The 26,769-nt window shown below is 36.3% G+C and overlaps 1 protein-coding gene across 1 annotated transcript in view; it reads right to left on the bottom strand.

Annotated features, from left to right (window-relative positions):
- The window catches only part of KCNH8 (potassium voltage-gated channel subfamily H member 8), a 177,318-nt gene that overhangs the window by 39,371 nt on the left and 111,178 nt on the right, over positions 1-26,769 (bottom strand). Inside the window, exons 8-9 of the mRNA XM_085051068.1 lie at positions 5,465-5,662; positions 1,033-1,232 (exon numbers count right to left, since the gene is read on the bottom strand). Of these exons, the coding sequence (XP_084907194.1) occupies positions 1,033-1,232; positions 5,465-5,662 (398 nt within the window). The remainder of the gene's footprint in view (positions 1-1,032; positions 1,233-5,464; positions 5,663-26,769) is intronic.

The raw sequence follows: 26,769 nt of genomic DNA, 5'->3' as shown, positions 1-26,769 counted from the left end.
GTAGTTTGAGGAGGTGTGGCATCTGAACAATGCAATCAGCCAATGCTTGACCAAGTGGCTCAGACAAGGCATTTTATCCATAGGAGGCAAATAATGAAAGACTGATGGTCTCTCCAGGAGCTGTGGCTGTAGTGCAGCAGTCACTCACTTTCAGTGTGACTAAAGGTACTGGAGGTACAAAAGCTGAGGTGATCATTTACCACATCTAGGAAAGCTTTGACATCTAAGTCATTTTTGTACCTTTGTAAATCTCACTAAGCTCCTTCTGTTGCTAAGATGCTGCTGAAAATCCCGTTTTTTTGTGCTGTGCACAACACAAAAAGAATTTATCAGGAAAAGAATGTTCCAAACCCTAAATCTTTCTGCCTATTTCCACATTATCTTTAGAGAACACTGAGTTTTATAACACAGATAACAAGAAACCCAAAGGGAGTGCTCCATTCAAATAACACTCCAGCAGAGAGAAGCCATTATTTCTCCTGTAGTATAGTAACACATAACCTGGATAAGTAATTTAAAACAAGCAAGTGTAGAAACCATCTGTCTTTTGATTTCACTCTCATGTTACATTCTTCAATATTTAAAACTGTGGTAATTTAAATAACATAAAAATTCCAGCTAAATCACTTTTTTACTGTATTGCAATAAGTAAGATGGAGGGAGGAAAGGACATCAAAATCCCTCATTTAAAAAAGACCTAAAATCCCCATGTAGATATTTTTTTTAGTGAAAGACAGAACTACTCATTATAGCATTTCTGTTGGCATTATCTAAAAGGTTTCTGATGAACACCTCTTCAGCATTTGAGAATCACGCTGGACTGAATTTTAGTACATCATTTGATGTTTTAAAACCAGCTTTTTGAATAGTGTATCCTCTTCTTGGGATAACCCAGGTTTATTTTCAGACATGATTTCCTTTGGTATGTTGCTTCACACAAAACACAGCATTACAAAAAAAACATTTCCCCCCTCCTTAGCCCTAAGTTCATATTCAAAAAAATCAAACACAAACTCCCCATCATTTGGTTACCTCATTGGAATCAATTCCATTATTGACAGACCACGTGGTTTGGAAATATTCAAGCATCCTTTGCTTTAGCTGCTGTGGCAGGTGATGGACCCGTATAAAGTCCTTCAAATCCTTGGTTCTTGTGTGATAAAGGGACCATCTGGAGTACATCCTCTGAATTATGGCAGTCACATTGCCAAACACCAAGGCATGCATCAGAGCTAGGGAGAAATTACGTGCAATGTGGAGTGATTTGTTGATCAATAAAACTTAACAGAGCAAATAAACAGCATCTTCACAGAGAGAAAATTTCCTGATTGAGAGATATAAGAAAGCTTTTTAATATAAGACTGCTTGAGCAATATACAGTGGTATTAAAATGATTATCCATTTCTGGTTTTTGAGACACTACCAGTGACAGTCATGGGACAGGGTAGAAAAACAAATTATTCTAACTAGTCAGAGTACCTAGCAAACAAATGCCCAAGTCAAATTAAGTCCATAGCCTAAGAGAAAAGGAAAACAGAACTTGGAATCATAGAATGCTTTAGTTTGGAAGTAACTTTATATATCATCTAGTTCCAATCTCCCTGCCATGGGCAGGGACACCTTTCACCAGCCCAGGTTACTCAAAGCTCCATCCAACCTGGCCTTGAACACTTCCAGGGATGGGACATCCACAGCTTCCCTGAGCAACCTGTTTCAGTGCCTCACCACCCTCACAGTAAAGAATTTCTTCCCAATATCTAGTCTAAACCTACTTTCATTCAGTTTGAACCGTTCCCACTTGTCCTATCACTACAGGCCTCAGTAAAAATTCTCTCTCCATCTTCCTCATAGGCTCCCTACAGGTACAGGAAGGAACATATGTAGATAGGCATGCTCAGGAAATAATATGATACTAATAATCCATATGAAAACTAGACTCAAAGAGTCAGTTAGAAACTGTATAAAATTTAATAGATTTAAGAGAACTCATATAAATAAAAACAATTACTAATGGAGACGATGCGTAGAGGAATGAGGTTGTAAAGAACATTTAAAGGTGTATTGTATTCTGGGGAAGATATTTGTAAAAAATGTCAGAAAAAAACACATTGTAAGGTAGAAATTCGGGTTTAAAGAAATATTCAAACAAACAATCTGATTTCTTATGTTGCTTGACAGGGTCAAATATGGTTAAAATTATCAGAAAGTTCTGACAGCCTGGAGTTTGCAGTTAGTTACTGGCTTGGTAATAAAACAACTAGAAGAAAAATTGAAGAAATATTTACAGATACAGGTCATCTAGGTTTGTCTGTGGAGAAATGTGTTTGCTTATTTTGAGTTGGAAAAATCACTGCTAAATTGTCTGTTATGTGATATTGATCTGATATACAGAATATACACATCTATAAATGTTTTTTTGAAAAAAACTACTAAAGAGCTTCATTATTTCTCTAAAGGGACATCTGTCTTAATGGTGCTTGAAAGAAAGCAGACAGACTCTTAGAGTGGCAAAGGAATTGGCTTTTAAACAAGACAAACAAGTTGTTGACGTTGTATATCAATTTACAGAAGCCAAATGTGAGTGAGAAGAGAAAAGGGGGAACAGGAGGAGGAAAGGATGCACTTTTAAATGGTAGAAAGAGAAAGAAAATTCTGTAGTTTGGAGTGTTAGAAAATTTTTACAGGCTGAGTAAAACACAAAGGAGCTAGTAACAATATCTATGTCCTTATTATGAAGGGAGTGCAGAAAACCAGATGAAGAACTGCAGTGTAGAAATAGCAGAAAGAAAAGGATTATGTGTGTAGCAAGAATAGTTAACCTAACTGGAAATTTATTTCTAAAAATAATCAGCTGTATCAACTAGGTATTGTTAGTGATGGTGCAGTGAATTGCTAAGTCATTAATGTCAGAAGCTAAAGGGACAAATGTAAGGGATTGGTGTAATACTAGATACAGGATATGATACTAGAAATATGACAGCTAGGGCTGAAACAATTCAGCCAGACACAGATAAACAAGTTAAAGAAATAGTGTAGCCTCTTTAAGGGTGCAATGATCAGTTTAAAAGAGGGGAGTGATAAAGCATTAGGTGGTATATGAAGGTATATGTAAGAATCACGTGTGATGTCTCTCAGACGCCGAGGTTAGGAGCTGGAGAGTGTAGAGATTTCAGTGGAGTTATAGGCACAAATATCATCTAGAATTTTATTATTATTGTAGAACCTGTCTTTGCCTATTACATTGGAAGACAACTGCTTCTCATGGTGACAAGCTATTCTTGGCTGTGACAGACATTAGAATTCTGTATCAAGTAATCATACACTTACCCTACTTTCTGTGAGAAACCTCTTACGCCTCTCTCTAAACCCAAGCAGGACAAGTTCAAAACTTCTAGGAACTGTATTTCATAAAGTGGCCTTTATTTTAATGGATATTCTAAATCACATTTTAGTTTCTCAGGGAACAAAGGAGCACCTCTGATTCCAGAGAAGACTGGAGCTACTAGAATGGGCCTCCAATCTCTTAAATACAAAACTATATATTATTTGCTGAAAGAACATGGAAAGTACGAGACAGAACATGGTATAATCACCTGCTGGAGAGCAGATCTGATTAATATTGTATGATGCTGGGTATCCTAGGAATTCTGGTTACACTTTAATAAATAAATTTTCTTTCCAACATTAAGAAGACATACTGTATAGAACAAGATCTTTTATCTTCAGAATATGACTTGATAAAAATTTAAATTTCAAATTCATGCAAAATAAAAAATCATACGAGGAGGTAAGTAAATATTAAAAAGGTATGTTATAAGTTATTTATTTGTTAACACCTTTTCTTTTTTTCTTCAAAGTTTTTCAAGGTTTAAGTAAATTTACTTCATTTTTTCAGTTTGCATTGTCATACATTAAGGAGGTACAGAAAAACAGCTGATGAACTAATTCACCCTATCCATTACACCCAAAATTTCATAAACTAATGGCTCGGTCAAAAAGTCTGAAAAATTTATACCAATTTTTCTCAGAACATCACTTTCCACTGGGGAATTTTAAAGATAAATATCAGCAAAAACTATTCACTAAAACAGGTTTTAAGGAATGAAGAGGTATCATGTTCCTAAGCATACAGATTAACACTTAATTCCCAATAGAGTTTTCTAAGGCATGCTCACCAATATTTATACTATCATTCTAAATCCTTCAGGTTTCCTTGCTCTGCTGATTTTCCTCAAGGGTATCTAAAATACAGTTTCTCAAGGAAATATCTGCAGGTCAGCCTGCTTTGCTTTTTTACCTGGACATATCTTGTTCACTGTACCCTGGCATATATAATCCATTATCCTACTTGCTTGTCTATATGCAACTTTCCCTTTCAGTCATCAGTTCCCTCTTATTCCATTCAGTTGACTAGTTCTTCACAATTTATTCAGTGTACTCAGAAAGCATATTATTTCTATCACTTAATAATAAAAGAAATAAAAGAGAAATTGTTATAACTGGACTAAATAAATGTATAGGATACTTCTGCTCTATTACATTTATGAGTGCACTGCCATATTAAACTGAATTAAATATTCATCATTGCCTTACACAGGAGATCTCTTGATTTCTTAGTAGAAATGAAAACTCCTTCCTTCTTTCCAGCAGATTTATGTAGTGAAAGTCCCAAAAACCAGACGCCACAGTGTATTTTAAAAATAAAATTTTATGCAACCACCAAAAGCAATTAATGAACTACTTGTGCTTTTGTGACATTGTCAAAAACAAAATTATATCATTCTTGGATGATTCATTATATTTTTGCCTCTCATTTTCAGGACTGAGGAAAATGAAAATAATTAATTTAACAATCGTTATAGCACTTAATACTACAAATATATAGTTTACAGGTAATTCACCATGTTCCCTGGATTTCAAGTGTCAAATTTCCAATTTATTGTTTCCCAGAAAAATTTATCCTGCAAAGCTGACAACCAGAGCTTTCCTGCCTAGCCTTAGAGAAATACTTACTAGTATTTCCAGAATAACTAAACAAGCAGAAAAAAAAAGGGAGGACAGAGTACTCTAGCCATGACTTGCTGTTACCCTTCATGCCCAGTGTGACATCTTTGAGCTGTATTATGTACACATTGTGAAATAGAACACTTGATTTTTTGTGAGAAGAAGATGAATTTAAAGACAGAGCTTCTGGTACTTTCTCTAAAGGTCTTGGCTTACAAATCTCTGTCTTTCATCACCATTAATAAACAAAAGGTTAGAAATATATCTGCCTAAGAGAGTTTACTTAGCAGAAACCAAACAAAGTTATTTTCTTCTTTTGCCATTTTAAATTACATTTATTAAATGTTCCACTGTGCTTGTTTGTTTGTTTGTTTTTAAAGAAATTTAGCAAAATTTCAGCTTTTATTTTCCTTTTTCCTACCCCTTGAAAACATTTTGCATGACACTTAATTTTACCTACCCCCAATCAGCATTGTGCAAATAGAAAAAATCTTTTCAGCATCGGTATTGGCTGAGACATTTCCAAAGCCAACGCTGGTGAGGCTGCTGAGAGTGAAATACAGGGCAGCTATATAGGCACTTCTGATTGATGGGCCTCCTAGTGTATTATTCTCATAATAAGGAGATTCAATTCGTTTTCCTAGCTCATGAAGCCAACCTGCAAAACAAAGCATGAAAAGAATTACTATTGAGTAATCCTGACACCACCATGAAAACTACACATTATATAAAACAAAGCAGCTCTAAAGACCCACACCAACCTATTTAAAAGACAATATATTCTCCACACAATTATGAGAATAAAAAGAACATTAAGCTGTAGGAATTTATGCAGCACATTAAGTATTGTGTCCCTGGGATATTTACTTTTATGCATGATTTTTTATGATAAGAACTGCATTACTGCATTGAAATCAAGTGGTTTTAAATTGCATATTACAGGTCTAATTAGATAATTTATAAAATCCATTAAGTCACTGAAAAGGAAAAAAATCATCACCTAATAGTACTGCAGCAACAATGCAACATCATTTGATTCTTTCCATTAATTAATGCTTGGAAAGCTTTTTGACATTCAAAGACTAAATCATTATAATAGTAATTACATATTCAGAGCTTTTCACATGTTTCTTTTTACAGTAGAAAAGATTCAAAGAACTAAACATAACTTACAAACCAGAATTAATTTTCAAAACATGCTTCAGTAAGTATTTTCTAAATTGTCCATTTAATCTTTCCTTTCATTTTGATATATGAGTCTATGTGTGCTAGAGAAAGCAGAATTAGCTACTGCCTCAGATATTTGAAAAAAAACAACAACAAAACAACCCCAAAGCAACAATGCAGGAGAAAATATGCAGCTGGAAAACACAACCTGAATGAACTGCATAAACACAATGCTTCACAAAAATCAAGATAGGGGAAAAAGAAGGATAAAAATCAATTTGTGTGCCCAGTTTTGCCTGTTAAACAGCTTGCTTGGGAGACTGGGAATCTTTCTTGGGTATACAGGGAGAACTGCCAAAAGCAAATAATCCTGACAGACAGAGTTTTATTTTTAGAAAAATTGTTTGGGGGTCCCCCTGTTGTAAACAGGGACCTGACAGACTGAATCACCTCCTGAAGCTTATTCTCCCTCCACTTCAGTCAGCATCCATTTAGATGAATCCAAATAGGAACTGGGGGAAATCTCATTGTACAGAATGCCTGAAAAATTAGGGGGCAAATTTAAAGCATCTATCCCAGCACTTCCAATTAAGTTGGGGGAAAAAGTCTGTAGGAATTTAGCACCTGGAGTAGTCCTGCTGAGCCACGGCTGCTCCCCTGCTCAGCTCCGTGCTCTCTGGCATGCTCTCCTCCAGAGAAAGCTCAGCCAGAAGGGCTTAGTAATGGCAGAGTAAGGTCTGGGTGTGATCCTGCTGACCCACTCTGTGCAGGACAGGGAATTTAAGAAAAACATCCACTCTGTGTAGGACAGGGAATTTAATCAAGAGCATAAATGAAAGCAATCTACATTGTCATATGATGGCAGTACCGAGTAGAATGTTTCACCTTGCCATGAGACAAGAAATTTGTAAATCTCTTTGATTTTGCCTGGATACAAAGTATTAATCATGTGGGACCATTTTATATTCGTGGCTCCCAATTATTTAATATTAAAGGAAAATGGGGAGGGGAGGGGGGAAAGAAGCCTAGTTGAGTCAATACCTAGTCCTCTGTACACTACTTTTTCTTCTGTGATTACATTACATTTCCCCAAGTGCAGCATGGTCCTGTGTATGGCAGATTTAATTCCTGTATTTCTATAGTAGGGAATGTAATCACAAACATTAAAGAACATAGAATAAAAACCTAAGAAAATCTCTGACGGAGAGGAGACAGTTAAAAAAAAGTCTATCTAAACCTAATGTAAAGTAATACAATCATAAAGTTCAAGATCAGTTCAAGATAGTTTCAGTTCCAAAACTGAAACAAATAAGTTGTTTTAAAGAACTGTAACTGATATGCCTTTTAGGAGAAAATCTCCTTCCTGGAAGCGTTCTAAAGCCACTGATTTTCAGCCTGTGTATTTCCATTTTCTGACTTTTCATGCTTTTCCAGTGCTATCCAGGAAAGGTGGGTGACTGTATTCTTTAACTGATAGATATATGTGAACTGGTTTCTCCTTTACAGCTCACTTTATGTGCAAGATTTTCATCCAATCATGCTGAAACATCATTGCTCCTAAAGGATTCAATACTCCCAGTAAAGGTAAGGTAAAAAAAGTCTACATTATGTCAATCAGTAAAAGTCTCTCTAATATTTCTATAATAATTCTACTACCAAAATACCAATATAATAATTTCACAATTTCTAACAAACTCTTCTGGCCAAGACACCAGTATTTGAGATGAGTTTAGTATTCAGTGTCTAGTTCTGAGGTATAACTGAAGGTCAGAAAATCATCTCCTCAGTAGGATGTATGACTTATCACTGAGCTACAACAGTAGCACTTAGCAATGATTAGCAATTCTTAAAAGCTGCGAAAATAATGGCCTAAACATAAAGAAAGCTATTAGGTAAAATTATTTAGATATTTAGACTTGGAAGAGAAAATGTATATCTGAAAGGGAAAACCCAAATAATATGATCCTCTGACTTGTAGATAAAACATATTTACAGCTTCTCATTTCTATTTAGGCTTGCAGAGATTATCTTAATCAGGAACTTTTGAAAAAATTATTTTAAATGGTGTTTCAGCCAGAGTATATAAAATGCTGCAATATCTTCCAGATCAACTGTACTTCTCATATTTTTGATGATAGCACTGCAATTCTTTTTCCATTTCAGGGTAGAGACAAGGTACTGTTGGGTATAAACATTTTCATTAGCCAGTGGAAATAGTCATGAGGTAGCATCATTGACTAATGTCTTTTCTTTTTCAGTTTCTGTAGGCAACAGCTCTCAGCAGATTCCCTGGCAAACTTGAGTAATTAATTTCTGCCCTCAGGGAAGAAGAGAAAAAAATAAATATACCTTGTAGTCACAGGGAGCTTCCTAGAATTTAACATTATGAATCTTGTCTGGTTCAGAATTAGCATTGTCTAGGTATAACTCTCTGACTTTGAAAAGATTTTAAAGTGCCAATTAGCATAATTAGGAGGAAGGCCTTTCAAAGGGAAAAAGAACACTTAAGTAATCAAGTCCCATTGGAAAAGTCAATAGGAATTGGATATCTAGCTCCATTAGGCTACTTTGAAAATTGCTGTAAGAATCTGTGTTGAGTTTCATTTACTTATATCTGGGAAGTGCTCAAGTATCAGCAGAAGCCTAAAAAAGCATTTAAACCTCCATAGATGACATACTTTTTAACTGGATGTGAACCACATTATTTAATTTACTAGACATCCAGAAAATCAGTCCTTCCCCTGGCCTGGTCCTTTCTCTGCACTGTGTAGGTACAACACTCCTTATAATTTGCAGCTTCATTTTATACTACTAAGATTTTCCTTCTATGCCAGACACTTAACATACCAAAATACTTCTGGTATTTCAAAAATGTAGAAAATAGTTGCATTTTCTAATGCATGTATTGATCATAACACTTAATCTAAAAATAAGACAAAATTTCCCCCCCCCCCCCAGTTAAAAAACAGATCAAAATTCTCTGGTTTATTCTGCACTACAGTGTCAGGAAGAGTAAAGAGGTATGGATAAGGAGTGCCACTTAGAGCATCCCTGGATGTCTGAAAGAAGTAGTAGGGATGATGCCTAAAAAGTATGAGACAAAGGCCAAGCTTCTCTCAGTTATGATTCCACATCAAATTTAGGGACTTCAAGCATTCCTAGCAAAAATGTGAAGGTAGAAAAGCCTATCTGCTCTCACATAATCACTTTCTAAAAATGTTTAGACAGTATTTAAACCTCATACAGGGCCAGACCACAGTTGGCCCTTTCATGCTAGTGAGGAGAGAGAGTAAGCAATACTACGCTGATAGCAGAGAAAGAGAATATGTAGAAACACTGGAGTAAACTAAAGGAACTGGGTTATTTTAAGGACTGTGTTTGAGGCTGAGTTTTGTTTTTCTGGCTGAACTGAAAAGAAATAATAATAGAAAAATGTCCTGAACTGGAGCACATGCAGCCTTCTGATATAAATAGATTATAACTTTCAGCATAGAAGTCGCTATCTTATGACTACTAATGTGTATTGCAGTGAACAGTTTAGGGTCATTAAGGAGAAGATAAAAACTATACAAGAGAAATTAGATCCTTCCTCACTGGAATGCATTTTTAAATTAAAATCATGGTGTAGCCTGAGAGCTGTGTTGGTTCTCACTGCAGTAGTCCCTGATCACTGCTGATAGCTCCTCGTTTCAGATCTAGAGCCAGGCAGCCAGGAGCTGCAGGCTTGCAAGGCAAGGCACACCATCCTTTCATTACACAGCTGCACTCTCTGATCTGCAAATAAACATCTCATATTTCCATTTTAAATGGGGGAAAAATGTTCCAAGTTTCTATTGATCTCAATGAAATCAAGGTTTTCAGTTGTATCTCTCTTTCTTTGTATTAACCTCCACAAAACAAACCTTAAGGCAGAACAGTTGTTAAGGGAGAGCAAGTAGGTGAATTTCCATCTTTTTAGGTAAAAGTACCTGTGATTACAGTTTCTGTGATTTTAGATTTCCAAATCACTTCTTACAACTGTCCATATGGCTTCTTCAGAATGTATCACAGTTAAAGTGCATTTGAGGAGGAGAGGCCAGAGCTAATATTATATTTGAGAAAAGATTTTTTATAACAGCATAGTGAATACATTTTACCTTTATCAAACCCCAAGTATCATTCATTAGACATTAAAACATTAGCTTCTAAGATTGCTTCCAAAGAATTTTGCACAGTTACTCTCTAGATGTTGCTGACTGATATAATACATTCAGAATCTAAAGGTGTATAAGAAGATGAAATCATTTTACTTCTTCTTGTGTGTATGGCTGAATTATTGAATAATCATTGTCTCTGTTCTCATGGTGATTACTCATTTAAGGTACTCAGGTTCTTCACAAGAGCTTCAAAGCTGTTTTTATCCCTGTCTAGCCAAAATGTTTTTGACATGTTCAATTTCTTCCTGCTAAAGCATTTGTAGTTTTTCCCCAGACTATTAATAGACTAAACAGCACCATTCCTACTATTTCACCCTGTGGAATATTGCTGTTACTCTTTCATTGTCACAAAACCTGATCATTTATTTACAGGTTTGATCTACAGTGGAGTTTTTCCTGTCATGTCAGGAGAGACTCCCAGGTACCAGAGCAGATGTTTTTAGGATTAAAGAACTCCAGAGATGAGATGACAGGAGCAATCATAATTTCAACCACTGTTTCTAGAGGACTGGAAATGTGCCAGACCTTATTGGAATGGGTCAATAAGTAGAACCGGAATCAGGCTTTTCTTTCACACAGATTAGGATAAAAAGGTACTAAAACTACCTCTCAACCCCTCTCCGCCCACCACGCCCCAGAAAAACCCCAGAACAAGACACAATCCTGAACGTGAAATGCAGGTGAGAATTCTGAGAGTGGGAAAACACAACTCCAGCATATGTGCTCAAATGGCAGAATTGCACACTAGTAAAATACAGGACATAAATTTATGCTCTTTTCAAAATGAGGACAATAAATAAATATTATATGTGTAAGAGGAAACCAAGGTGTGTCTATATGATGTGTCAACAAGTACAGGGTACAAAGGAAGAGCTCTGGCCTAGAGGCTTATATTTGAAGAAAATTAACTGGTATTAAATATAAGTAAAAGTTAATTAGCAATGCACAGAATTTAAAATAGAAGGATTTCAATATTAGTACGACAGTATGACATAACCATAACGGCTCCGTGACACTGAGGAACAATTAGCACTAATCTAGTTCCGCTGGTCTTTCTTCTGCTAACACACTTTCCTTCAAAGAGTAGATGCCCAAGATGAAAAAGAAAACAAATATGATAAAGACAGTAACATACTTATCAAGTACTGAGACTGCTTAGAAATTATAAAGTCACAAATAATTTATTCCAAAAATGTGTTTTCTTATTTTAGCTTTGTAAAATATGGTCCTTATGAGGGTATATTCTTTATTATGATGAATTCAATGACTTTATTCTTCAACTAGAAAGACATATAACATGGGTATGAATGAGACTGGTAGTGTTACAGGACTAAAGGGACATCTACTGCAGCCAAATCCACATATTCAAATTTTGTGGAGGGAAATTTTTGCCATGGCATAGAAAAGAAACAGATTTAACTTGGACCATATGAAATATAGTTTTATCTCAGCTGCCTGTGACTGAAGTCCTCGTGGTCGAGGCGCTCTCGAGGCTGCCCTGTGTGACCCTGGGAGCAGAGCCCAGACACCAGCTGTGCTGACTTGGAACTGCCATGCATGCAGCAAGGATGGGGATTAGTGCTTGGGATCAGTGCAAGGCAGGGAGGTCTGCCCTCCACAGTTCATAGCATTGCCTCTCTCTTACCTTTGAAACACACTATCTGTACACTTTTAAATCTAATTTATGCCTATTTTAGTGTTTTCCACCATTTTTCTCTGTTAAGATCATAATCCCTTGTCACTTTCTGGTGCATCCAATGCATCAGCTAACCCAGGTAATGAAGGGTTAACCATGTTTAAATTGTACAAGCAGATTATATTTAACCTCTGGTTGAGTAGATTTTCAAGTGCCAAAATATGAGATGTGTGGATATTACTTTGATGGAAACTACACAAGATTTTCTACGGACATATGTGAAAATTTATACACATTTACTTGATGAATGTCCATATTATAGATAATAGAAAAACAAAAACCCACCCAAAAAAATCCCTTTAATATGTAATCAAAGAAAGAAAAAGAACCCCTTTTGTATCAAGTACCCTATGCCTCTTTCTAATCAGTAGATAAAATCTTTAGAGGGGAGAGGACAAATTTTATAAGAAGATTTCGTGCTTCAGATCTCAGATATTCATCTCTTTAAAGCCTAATCCATAAACAAAAATAGAGTCTTCTTTCATGTAAGTGCTAGATACATGTCATTTAAACATCCCTGTGAAAACATTAACAGTTTTTTGGGGGAGCTTGCAAACAATAGAAATATTTTGACATTACAAGTAAAATAGTTGAGAATTTCAAAGCCATGTCCTTCTGAGAAACAAACCATGATGAGACATCTCTTCAAAATTATAGATGAGGATTCATGAATAGCAAACCTGAGGATCCTTGTTATGTGAGAAGTTGGAATAGATAGATTCAAAAAATATGCCATTTTATTTCCATTGCAGAGAAACTGGATTGAATTGTTATTACATCTCTTCCCAAATTAAGAAATGAAGTAAGAGATTGTTATGAGCCAAAATCCAAGGCACAAACACATTTCTAATAAAACTGAAAATTCACACCTTTGTATCTACTTTTTTTTTTTTTTTTAATTATGGATCAAAAAACAAAAATCAGGATTTGGACATACATCAAATGAAATTTTACTCCTCTGCCAGACTTTGGGAATTCTACCACTGATTTTCAAGCATCTCTAACATCACTCGGAGAAAATTTGAACTTGGACATAATGCAGTCAGAAGAGAAAAACAAAGATAATAATTGAAGGTCCCTTTATGTCCCATTGCTCGTGAGGCTTGGGCATTCAAGATGCAAAAGCCTCTGTAGTCAAAGGCAGGTAGGTGAAATGGTTACCTGCATATCTGGTTCCTTTTGAATGCCTGCTTTATCCTTTGCAGGTACAACAACCTGGAGGAAACTGTATCTTCCCCAAGATCCTTAGGGAAAGTTTTTGACAATCTAGAGACATACATTGAGACAGAGGATTTAAAGACTTTTAACATCCATAGAGCTTTCCTAATGAAATGGGTATTCCCTTTGGTACGAGCATTTTTAGATACAAGCTTAACCTTTGTCAAGTCTACCAAAAGTTAATTTCATTTGAAAGATGACAACCTATGTAATCTTTTTTATAAGGCTGACTAATACCCTTTGTAAATAAACTGTCTGTTGTATACCTAATTGAATGTATACTTAGAAAGTATCATAGAAAAATTAGATTTTCTCATCTTTAATTCATCTAACTTGACTAAGTCATAACAAGATATTGACCCATTGTTCTCACTGAAAATGAAGTTTCCTTGGTGAAATAAATATTCAATGAACTAAGTAGTTTCAGTAGGAAGAGGTGCTCAACCAAGGGATTAAAAGAGGAAGAAAAATCTAAGATCTAATTGCAATGCTGCTGATAGCAACAAAAACACAGCTGGGCCCACAGAAGTGCTGAAAACCTGAAAATTGGGCCGTAATTATCTTCTCTGTTGTATCACTCCTGTGCATGTTCATTACTTATAAATGGAAGAACAAAAGGCCTGATATTAAATACTTGCAATGATTGCATTTTATTAGGAAACAATGTTGGAAAGATATATTTTAAAATATTTAGTTAGCAAAAAATAAGAACCGTCTGGAGTCTGGCATCTCTTCCACCTAATGCAAAATCCTACAGGAACACTCTACAAAACACAGTGTGCATGAATTATCAACAGCTCCACACATTTCAAGCCCTGTGCATTTCTGGCCAGAACCTAACTATAGTTTGTGCATTAAATCTTAAAATTTCTAGATTACGTCCTATCTATTTTTGTCTGCAAAATAAACTTTTGTGCTTTTACTTTTTCTCCTGCTGTGAGAAATCCCTGAGGATGAGCCCAGATAGAGTTTCACAGTCAGAGCCCCAGATGCATCTCAAAGTTGGTAGATAATTCATTTGAATTAGCTATCTACCTTTTTTTTTCACCATGCTGCAAAATATTGTCTTTCAGAGAAATTACTTCACGCCTACAAGTAGAGTTTATTCTGGTGAGAGAGGAAAGGAAGGAGTGGTACTGGGGGGAGATGTCCCTTTGGGCAGAGCTCAAAGACAATCCCCAAAAAACTAACGCTCTGCAGGAACATAGAGGTTATCACCTCCATAAGGCTTGGGGTGGGTTGTCCCTCTCACCCCTATGCTGTGTTGCTGCCTTGCTGCCTCAAAAGGCTGCAGGTGGCAACTCTGAGACATGCAGCTCTGGGTGGCTAAACAAATCAGACAGATCTGTTGCTCATATTTATGAGGAAGACTCCAATATACCTCCACACCACTGTCACAGTATAATGTGATAAAGATTCCCCTTACAGTAGAGATACATTTATTCCAAGGTAGAGACCTGTCTCTATTACATATAAGAGCTGTGTATAAGGACTTTAAGAGCTGGCTCAGCAGACTTGCAAGGAGCACATTCTTCTTGATATTTTATGATAGTTCTCTAAACATTTAGACTTAGAGTTGTGAAGAAGCTCCACTGTACGTGGTCAGTGCACCTGCATTCCTGCAGAACTAGGTCATAAATTCCTTCAGCCTCATTTATCAAGGAGTAGGTAAATTTAGAAAAGAGATGTACTTGAAACTTTTCTCTGTGAAAATCATGTACAGCTCTTCTCAACAGTAATTTGTCAGATGGCTGTGTTTGAATATGTGGGAGATTTAAATCCCTCTTTCTTTTGCAAGTCAGCAGTTTACTTTCTCCTCCCCACATCACTGAATCACAGAATCAATTAGATTGGAAAAGATCTAGGAGATCATCAAGTCCAAAGAAAGGAAAAGATGGGGAAATTTTTTATATCAACTTTCTGTGACAGTAGCAGACAATACATGCAATTTACTAGATATAGTTAATTATTTTTGTTAAAATTTGTGTTTTAACTAGGAATAGTTTAAAAACAGCTCTAATGCCATTAATATATTTTGAGTGAAGAAAAAAAGCTTTTTATTTTTTATTTTTAAATCACATAGCTTTGTTCTCCCCAGTATATTGTCCAAGGATTCTTACACTAAAATAAATTAGTAGCATAAGTAAATTAACTACCTTTTTTGTAATATTGCATAATGTTAATTTAATTTTTAGATTACAGGTAAACCATACAAACTTATAGCTAATTTGAGAAATAAATTTGCAAGGCTATAATCAGAAGTATAGAAATCACTGGTAAATCATCTCCTTTAAGGAGATGGTCACACTGTCACTGCACAGAGTCTCAGCATTTAACATCACTGCTCCTTAAGCAAACTGGCTCTTCCTGTTCTCTTCCAGGCTATAAAATGCCTTGCAGCTAACCTTGGAATTGGACACATTTGCTCATCGTCCATTTGGTGCAAAGAGCATGTCCATCTATGCCCTCTTTGCTTCCCTGTGCTCCATCTCTCTGTACCCATCTGTTAGAGCTTTTCTTATCTCATATTTAGACTGTAATACCCACTTGGGCAAGAGCAGCCTTTTTATCCTGTGTTAATTCAGCAATGGAGACAAGAGGGCCTTGACCCATGGGTAGCATCCCAGGTGTTCCTGCAATAAAATTTATGGTAATGAGGGTTTATTTTATGGTGTCAGCTAAAGACTTAGAAACCTGTTTTGCATTTTTATGTGTTTAGGGTCCAAATAATGCCAAAAAGCTTTTGAGCTACTACAGGCAGTATATTAATGTATTTTTAAAGAAATAAGCATTCTCCTCCTTAAGCAAAGCAGATGACTTTAAAATAAAAACTTTATTATCAAAACATGTCAAAATATCCCACACAATAAAATCTTGCAGAATGTAATTTTTAGAGTTGTTAGCAAAACTTTTTGTCTAAATGTGTGCAGCATGGCATAGTTGGTTAATTAATCTCACCTCTAAATAATTCTCACCTGCCCAGGTTTCACCATCAGAGAAATACAGACTAAAGTCTTTCAGTCCTTGTGACAATTTCTCAGTCCTAAGAGTTAGTATATAACGGTTCTGACTCAGAACTGGAAAATAAATTCTCATGCAGGCAATGACATTGGTAATCAATACCTTAAAATCTTTGTAAAAAAAGGTATTGTTTATTTGCAAAAGCAAGATATCAAGAGGTCTATATTTTTTAAAAAAACAGTGCAATATTCTACACATATTTTCATTCTGTCTGTTTAACTGCCAGCAGTTGGCAAGAGTAGAGATGTTTGCTTCCAGACTCCACTGTAAGAGTCCTCTCTGCTTTTCAAAATCTGAGTAATGCAAGAAGTTGTCCCTGACAGGTTGTACCTTCCCCTCTCCTGCCATCTTCCTTTCTCCAGAAATCAAGCCGACTTTCAGCACCTCCTACCTGTTCAAATGCAGCCTCCCAGCTTGGCAAAACAGGGGCAGAAGCCTCAAAACAGGGGTAGAAGACTCAGCACAGAAACAGGTTCCTTTTGTAGGTCTAACCACAAATGAAAGGGTAATTGCAGAACTACAATAAAACCATGCTAATTTCCTTCTGACTGGCCTGCATAATCACACAGGAGATGATTATGACAGTATGGAGTTCAGTTTGGGTCAGTATAGACTGCTGCATCCTACATGACATCCATTTCTCCTTGTCTTCTATATTAATAACATCCATGCTGGTTAGATAACAGCTAAGTATGTTAACCCTCCCTGCAATCCTCTCCTTGCTTGCTCCATAGATTTTAGAGCATTGTCTAAGTATTTTCCTTTGTGTTCTTATCTAAGGAGCTGCTGCGCTGCTTTTTGTTCAGGGACCTGCCTCTGACAGGCAGCCACATGATAAATGGCATTAGCACTTTATTTGCTCTTGCCTTGTCTTAGTTTTTTATGCCTTGATTTGACAACAAAAGTAACATTTTAAAATTTGGGGGTTTTTTGGTGATGTTCTACTTGTATCAAGGAAGTTTAGATCCAAACGTTTGGCTTTTGTGAGGGGAAAATCAACAACAGGGGATATTTTACTCCAGATTTATATATAAACATAATAAAACCACCCAAGAATTTGCAGTGTAATACAAGCTTGATGTAAAGAAAGAATAAAAAGTAAAGAAGAAAGGAGGTTTCTTAATGGAAAAGAACTACATTTTTAAAGTTGTAGCAGTTCTGAAATAATATATCTGCGTCTGCAGATATGACAGGTCTTTTTGAAATGTGTGACATAAGGGAATCCGAACCATTAGCATTTTTATCTCTAGCTCTCTTAAATCTGACAATGAAAAACAATTTAAAATAATTAGGTATAATTATTTTTACAGAATGTGGCTTGTGTAGAACTTTATATGCTACAGAATTCATTGACATACTCTCACAGCTTCACATTGGCTTCTTTGGCTGAAAGTAGTTACTAGTTAACTTTAAGCACTGTCACCTGAAAGTACAAAAGGAACAGAAATATTTTCCAGGGTATAAGAAAATGGAAGAGAGCCTGGAAAGAAAAGACTCTTGAATAATTTCATTTCTGTACAGAAATAATTTTCTATTCTGGCAGCAGAAAACCCTTTTTTTATCAAGCACCTGCTCTGGTAAAGGGCAGAGAAAAAAGGATAAATAAATAGAAAATAGTGATATATGCAAAGGACACCTCTAGATTAAAAATTTAAGTAATGCTTATGCTGCAGAAGAAAAGCTATTTTAGTCATGATGGGATGTCTCTGGAATGCAACACGGCATTCTAACACCCTAGGATCTCTACCTATGTGATGCGGCTGAGAGGCAGTCCCATCACATATTGAAAAAGCTGCTGAAAAGACTTCAAAATATATAGCAAAGCCTTTGTGGGTTTAAACTGGATTGAAAAGTTATAATTTGAACAGCCAAGACAAAAGCTTTAAAACAAGAAGCAGAAATTTCTGAGAAATCCTAACAGAACTTCCTATTACACCAATGTATAAGACACTAATGTTTTAGCAATTTCTACAAAGGACTCCAAGGAGGGCAGTGTAACCCTGGAACAAGCTTCCCAACCTTGCTACTTTTCAGGACTTGGATGGAGCAAGCTGTGTTTGACCCAATTTACCCCATGTGATAGTCCTGGTTCAACTATCTGGCTGGTTTAAATAAACCCCAGGGGTTTTCTGCAGCCAAGGGTTCTACAGTTGCAAGTATAGCAGTTGAGGGTTAAAGACTGTGATGTAACTTTAAATTGATTGAACAAGACTTTTATAAACAATATGTTCAACTTCCAAAAAACCTATATTCTCTGGTGTTCCCATTACAGAAGCCATATAGAAAGATCCTGGCATTATTTTACCTCTTGGGACTATCCCCTCTTCCAGGTGTTTACTAGGTAGATTTTTCCCCTACATGTGGCACTAAGAATCTCTATTATGGTTGCAGAAATTGATCCAGATACAGCTTTTCCTCTGAGATAAAAACTGCTTTGTAGAATGAATAAATGATGCATAGGTAATCTGTTTTTCAATGCAGCAGGACACTTTGTTAAATCTTGGGGGCTTTGTCCTTACTCCAGACTTTTACCTTTGACTTAAAAACTGTCCAGATTTTTTTCACTAGGTACAAAATTTTAGAAATGCATTAATAATAATGTACAAATTTCAACTCCATTTAATAAGCTACTTTCATGACTATTTTCCTCTGGGCTTCAAATCTAATAGGGTATCTCAGTCCTGGGGTATTTGGTGATTGCTAAAATGGTTCAATCAGAAGGCAAAGTAAAGGAAAATACAGTTTAATCAAGGAACTGAGCCTGTATGAAAGAGCAGCAGGGAAGAATGGCAGAATAAAACTTACTAAGGCTCAGAGCAGCTAAAATACAAATTGATGTTAATCTAAATGCAAACAGAATGTTTCAGCTCAGCTCAGCAAATGATATTTTGATCTCACACACCTGCACCTCAAAAACAGAGGTTTGGGTTTAAAAATAGAAAAGTGAATAATTTCAACAAACTTAATTCTATGAATATTTTAAAATATAAGTATATATTTTAAATGCAGACAAGGTCTAGTATCAATCTGAAATGATGGATTTTAATAACTAAAACCTGTTGTAAAAAGTATATTGATATATGGTTTCTATTTATCTGTATAATATATATTTAACATACAAAACAGGCAAAAAAGTAGGGCCAGGTTTTCAGGTAAGCCTTTCCAAGACCTTAATTTGTAAGAGTAGGTCATTACTGTGTGCAGACAGGTCTCCAGACATGTTTCCCACATATGTTCTGGTGATTACAGTTTTGCACATAAAACCCCCTTGTAGCAGTTAAATTTCTCTGTGTCCAACCTAACAGACTGACAAACACAGAAATTACTATGTGTCTCTCTACTGTACTAAAAATAGTGAATATTTATGTTTATCTGCATATAGGATTTCTTCAAAAGCTAGATGAACTTTTTCTCATTTTTACCTTATTCAAAAATCAAACCCAATTAGAGAGAAAAAAGTTTTCTTTCATTGATATTTCACACTATAAGCTTCTCCAAACTTGGCCTCCTATATAGTATTTTACACCAGAATTGTTTTCACCATTCAGGTGAGCTATCCAGCAGACTTTAAAGAAATATTTTTGGTAGTTTTGAAATAAATAAGTACTTTAATTCTAATTTCTTAATGATTTTAATGATATTATCTATATTTGTTCTTACAAGGCTAGATATTGTGAACCTCAATTCATGGAAAATAAATGCATTGCGTGTACAATAAAAATGTTACTTTCACAAAAAGGAGTAAAACTCTTAAGGATAAAAAAAAGGCAATAAAATTATTTAAAAGCATTCCAGTGTAAGATATTCTCCTGGGATTAAAATTTTCTGTTTGAACTGCTTTAGAGTGTTTCATCACTATATAATTCAGTATACTTTGGTATTTTGGTACATCCTTGTCTTTTTCAAAGTATGTGCAATGTAATAAGTAGTGTTTGTAGTCATTCATAAGGTGAGTGCTTTGAAAAGTTTCGTAGCTTCAAAGTGATCATCTTGTTTTGGTTGTCTAGCTTATTCCTATTTATTATTTCTGTATGACACTCCAGGGGCTAATTATTTCATATAGTGCTGCAGGAAACAACTCAAACTACTTGGTTGAGTGTCTCAGATATTGACACCCCAGAATACTTCACAAGAGTGGTAATCATCAACCATTTCCTTCAAATATTAATTAGAAGTGAATTTGCAGCCCGGCTTCCCACAAAAACCAAACAGGTGAGTACACAGGTATTTCTACTCCACACAACAATGGACCTTTAATAGAGGTACCCCAGGTCATCAGAGCATTACAATTAATTTTACTAAATTAAAGATATCAGCACTCATGCATGACGTGTTTTAAAATTATTTTTCTTAAAAATGCCTCTTCAAAACCAGAAAGGACCATAGGTTCTGTTATCACTAATGACAAAAAATGAAGAAAACAGGTAATCGAGAACATAATGAAGCAGACTGGAAGAAAAAATCAAAATCAAGCATTCAGGTACAGAGATGACAGGCTGCAGTGAACTATTGATCACTGCTAGCAAACGATGCGCTGTGCGATGTAGTCAGCACGATGTTCTTTTCTGCTCCACGCGAGGATTCATAAATCTACACACGCCAACTCTAACCTGATGGATGTGTGTGTTTGGAGCAGTGAAACCAGACCAATATTTTACAGTAGAACACAGCTCTCTTGGCTGAGATCCTTGGAAATTTACAAATACTCTTTCTGGCAGTGAGGAGGATTCACTTAGTTCTTACAGTGCTACAAAACAAACTGAGCTGCTGTTCCCACTAAAGAAGACCAGGGAGTGCTGAGCACCTGAGCCGGACCTTGCCATCTGCCAGGCAGCACGAGAGCAGTGCCAGCTGCAGCCTTCCCCAAGGCTCCAGTTGTAGTTCATTAGTACCAGCTCTTCATAAGCTGAACATTTGTTGAAATTACTAGAAGCTGCTTTGATATAGGTCCAGGCTCAACCTGCAGAAGGTAGGTCTGGAATACAGAAGTAGGCACACCTACCTGCATGCATCAAACGCTTCTGTCATCTGGGTCCAAAACCTGACCATTCCTTAGCACTACAGTTTACCATGTGCCTTCTGTTAGCTGAGTTTCCTGACAGCCCACTACCTGGAGATTTGTGATCACACAAAATCTCAATTTTTACTTTTTTTTTTTAACTAAGTTGCCAAATTTGCTAACGATATATTGCAAACATGAGTCTCATAAGGTCCAAAAGCAGACCAAAAATCACACATTTTTAAAATCTAATTATTTTTCATATTTCTTTTTGTTATGGTATTTGAATGCTTAGATTTAGTAAAAAATGCTCATGTCACATTCAAACCCAATTTTTTTTAATCCTTTAGCAGATGGAAGTGTTGCACAGAGACAATGCTGGAATAATCTGAGATCATTAATAGTGAAAAAAAATGCATATCTAAGAAAGAAAAAAAACCACCAAGTCTTCATCTCTAAGTTAATTATTGCTTTGCCAAATTATGTATTGTATGGATCAACAATGGAAGTCATGGCACTGATATTTCCAATATGATTTCTACTGTTATTTACCTCATGGTTATGCTGAGTCTAAGAGCACCAGAAACTTGTTAGTTCACTAACATGCATTATTTGTGGAAGAACTAGCAGATACATACATATCTAAAAATAAAGCTTCTTCCAAAAAGAGGGTAGCCTGATTTTAACCTGAATAAATATACCAATGCCACAAATATCTATAGTCAAGGATATGCTTAAACCTGTACCTTCGGAATTCCTGACAAAATTGCTAAGGACCTTGTGAAAACTAAAAAATTGCTGCCTCTGGTTTCTTAGCATAAACTAGGAAAAAGGTTCCTGGCACTAAAACTTCCCAGGCTGTTGAAACTCAAGAGAATTACAGGGAAATGTCTCTCTTAATAGATATTCTACCTTGATGCTGATTTACAAAATTCTGCCAAGAGTGAAGCTACCTGGTGACCACAAAGGACTTGGCCAGAATTTAGGAACCTGAGCTCAAGGATTTAACCCAAAGTTTGCATCTAAGACATAGGATACCTACATTTTGGTAAAACCATTTCAGCCAATTTCTGCATCAGGCCGGAAGTGCCACAATCTTTACATGCTTAGGATATTTAGAGATTCTCTCCTATCTGCACCCAGTGGGGATCTTTCAGTCACCTTGTCCCTGCACCTAAATTTCCTGAAGGACTCGGTGGGGAAGGTAGTTTTCTGAATTCATGCTGTTCACTTTAGCCCAACATGAGACGTATAAAACCTGAGTGAAAGGCTCTGAAGGCACAGCCTTATTTTCAGCATTTCCTACTGGCACCACTCAGGTGCTGCACACCTTTTTCTGTACCTAATTCTGCCAGTGAGAGCTAATTGTGGATATTCGCTAGGAGTCAGCATCTGAGTCCTTTTAAAGGCTCTGACTGCAAGAGTGCCATAAACAAAGTGTGTGGAGGAAGTTTTATGTTGCAGAGTATGTGAAACTACAGTGAGTAAACAAATGAGTTCTGGTTTTCAAGAGTGCTGTAAATTAAAAAAAAACTAATAGAAAATGAGTAAAAACCTGAGATGAAACTTGAGGTATTCAATTGAAATAAAGATTTAAATTGCTGAAGAAAAATACCTTTTACAGGTCTGATTTTAAAGCTTATTCCAAAGTAAATACATATACTTTATTATCTATAAAAGCACAGGTTATTTTTTTTTACTGTATTTTGCATTGATAACCATCCTTACCTAGTCAGAATGTTGTGTTACTGTAGATGGACTAAAAAAAAGTTGCAGCTAAATTTCTGCTGGACAGGAAGGAAATTTTTTTGAGAAGAGGCACAAATTATACGTGACAGTTTTGACTATCTAAGGGAGCCAGCATCCTGACTCTTGGCCCTGTCCTCATCTCCTCACTACACCCAAGACAGCTGGGTTTCAGCTGCTCACTTGGTTCTCACAGACTGAATGCCTTCAGCAACAGGAAATGTTTTCAATATTATCTGTTTCCTGTAGAGACAGATAGAAAAGTCATTTTCTCCTATTTAATAAAAACTTGAAGGGGAATAGCTCAGTATATATTAATACAAAACAGCAGTCAGCAAACAAAGAGCCCATGCCTAAATCTGATGCCAGTTAAACTATAGAAATGGGAGCCAATGGAATTGGAGTATTAGGATCAGCCAGAAGCTCAACACAGTCTAGCCTCTGCTCCATGTCAGCTAACAGAAAACTAATCTTATTTTTACAGGTTGGTGAAAATCATGCCATGTCTGAGGGAGACATCTGCTTCACCAATGAGAACAAATGAGGGGAACAAGGTGAAATGTAAAAGAAAATGCCTGAAACCTGAAAATGCCAGAAGGGAAAAGCAGGACAAGGACTGTACCACTGTCTCAGGTGTGTGGGAATGACGTGTCCAGGAGTCATGGTTTTTATCAGACATTAGAGTCAAGATGCTGCACATAGAACTACTCTTTCCTAAGATGGGAGAACATGCTGAGGGAAAGGTTTCCAGCATCTAAAAGCAGTGCCCATACTGTGTATCTTCCAAATCACATAATCAGTTAAATCTAGCAATACTAGAGCTAAGCAAGAGATCCAGTTTTTAACATTATGCCCCACTGATACTTGTCCCAATGCCACTGTCATGACAGTTCATCAACAATAGATCCAGATGCTACACCTTTCTCACTATGCAAGCACGTTGCTAAATTTGTGAATGTAACCGTATTTTAAAATTATTTGGGAGTGTTGCCTGAATAAGGACAAAAAGTGAAATAAAGGCTTGCAATTAGGTTCAGCAAGAACAAAGCAAATGCCATTTTCAGTTCTGGGTATTTTCATAGGAACAACTTTATCGCTCCCATTGCCCCAATTCAAATGCAAATTAAGCACCACATTTGTTTAAATTAGCTAGAGAAATACAGACATAGAAGCAAATGCTGCTAGATCTGGGCTATGGTGCATATCTGATGGCACAGCAAGGTTCAAAGTATTATGCTAACAGTACTGCAGCTTTAAAATGTTTGCTTTAAGTGTTAGCAAACCTCAGTATTGAAATCTGTGCTACGGGCTTTCTGAGGAAGCACTAAATGGAGTAAGTAACTGCCTCACCCCCCAAAATAGCAGCAAACATAAAAAGCAAATTAATCTTCATTTCATTCCAGACATGATTTTCCTTTCTTTGATTTTCCTTTCTTAGACCAAACCCATTCCTATATTCAGCTCTATCACACATTGCAGCATCCATACTCACAGCACCATACTCAGTTTGTCAGGTGGACATCACCTGAGACATTCCAGTGAAGACTAATTCGTAGAATTTCCAAGGAAGAGACATGTTTCTTTTAATTAAAAAGAAAATAGGAATTATAATTTTTGCATGGTATTTCTTAATGTTGTCCATTAGAAAGCCTCTTAATGCCTGGAGTAAAGTTTGTATAGGACACATTGATGGAAACTTGAGCCTTCAGTTCATTTTGATATTAATGTATCAAAATTAAAGGTTAAAAAATTAAAACCTGTAAGTATAAAACTAAGGATCATATCCTAGTGCTTTGCCTGCAGTAAGAAATCTCTCTTACATGCTATCTAAAACAGCACAAATTTTTTAGCAGAGGTCTTTCTTTAGGAGAACAGAATATTCTCAGTACACTGAGAATACTCTGAGCAAGATTTCTCCTGTGTGCATTATTTGCTTATGATTTGTTATGATTTCCAGATCTCATTTTACTTTGCTTAATCACTCATACTCTAAATTACACCTACCAATCTCCCCTCAACCTATCCCCAGTGCACATATTTGAGGTGTAGTGAACTTGTCATTTGAAATTTTCTTAAGGTGAAAAGAAAGGGTAGCTACACATAATCACCAGAACAGCAAAAGATACAGCCCACAGAGGACCGAGACTTAATTGTGTTTCATCAGCAAGTAGTTTGCATGTGGAGAGCGAGAGAATTTGTATTGATTGAAAAACTACATAACCTAACTTTTTGTGCCCATGTATCTGACACATAAGCTTAACCAGAAATTTTGTCAGTGCTAGAATGGTCCTTGCAAAACAACAGCTTCATGACAGATATCTGGAGTTTTTTGAGCTCTTTTCTTTAAATCAGGACCTAATACTTTCACATTTTAAAACTGTTACACTTAAAAAAACCTCAAACAAACAAAGAAATCCAAATAAATCCCCAAATCTATAAATTATTTAACTTAGCTCTAGAACTAATATCTGTAGGAGCATTACAGGAGTCATTGCAGTATAATTTTTATTATAAATTTATAGCATCTAAATATTTTAGAGACCATCCACAAGGGTGGTAGAAGAGCCTACCAGGCGAAAATGCAAACTCACACCTTTAGAAAAAAACCCCCTAAAAAAATCCCTGGCTGCAAGCCCAATAGAAAAGCCCTTTTTCAATGCAGAAGGTGAATGGCTGAGAACACACACCACTAAGTGACTTGGCCCATCCAATGTAGAAGTGCACTGCCTACAGCTGTCCAGGGAAGGCTCCTGAGTCTGTCGAGGTCTAACTTCCCTGGTCAAAGGAAGTTAGTGGTGAGGGGCTGTTAAGGAGCAGTTCCTGCCCAGGAAGCCCACTAGAAGATGATCATTGTGTGATAACCCTGATAAAACACTCTTCACACCCAGACACAAATGGGACTTCTGGGAAATGTCTCTGTTCCAGTTAAACTGGGATTGGGTCTAATGAGGTTGTTGGGACATTTGGTTATTACTGCCTTTGCCCAGGAAAAGACAAGACTGATGGGTGAAGGTCAATGTTTTCACAGTAATAAATGCTAAGAGCCCCAGGGGACATGAGAAGAGTTTTCTGAATGTGGCCTTGCCACAGGGAAAAGGGAGCATGGGGAGCATGGCCAACAGCCCTACCCAGGGAGCAAGGATGCAGCCCATCATCATCGTCTGGACTGCAATGAATGCTTTGAAAGCAGCTATTGTTTGTGGCCTACATAAGCTGACAAAGTGCCTTCAGAGCTACTTCCCACCAGAGAGACATTATTATTATTACTATTATCTGGATTTGTTTCTCTCTTAGTGGTATTTGACCAATTTTTGCACAGTGGGCTTTCTTTGTATATTCTCCTCTAGAGCCGCAGTCTTTTCTGTCAGAAGTTTGCTCTCTATAAGGAGTTCAGCAGCAGGTCACAGACCTGGTTTACAAATGAAAAGACAAATAAACAACCAACTTAGAAGAATAAGAAGACTGCACAAATCTTTATGTAACCTATCAAAAATCTAGAAACACATATTTCTTGGACTTTCTTTCTTCTTTTCCTCCTCCTGACCCAGCATCCTCACTTCTCTGACTGAAGTCAAGCACCTTTAACATGATTGTAATTTTTCCCTCAGAATTATCATTATTAGATGATATTTGGACAGATGATAATGGGGTTAGGAAAATATAAAGAAATTAAACGGGATAAGAATAAGGCAATCTCCAGTTTGAATGCACATCACTGAGCC

The sequence above is a fragment of the Lichenostomus cassidix genome, chromosome 2, assembly GCF_008360975.1.
Source record: "Lichenostomus cassidix isolate B80296 chromosome 2, HeHo_3.0, whole genome shotgun sequence".
Taxonomy (NCBI): Eukaryota; Metazoa; Chordata; class Aves; order Passeriformes; family Meliphagidae; genus Lichenostomus; species Lichenostomus cassidix.
Note: the sequence above shows the minus strand (reverse complement) of the source record. Positions and strands in the feature narration are given on the sequence as shown.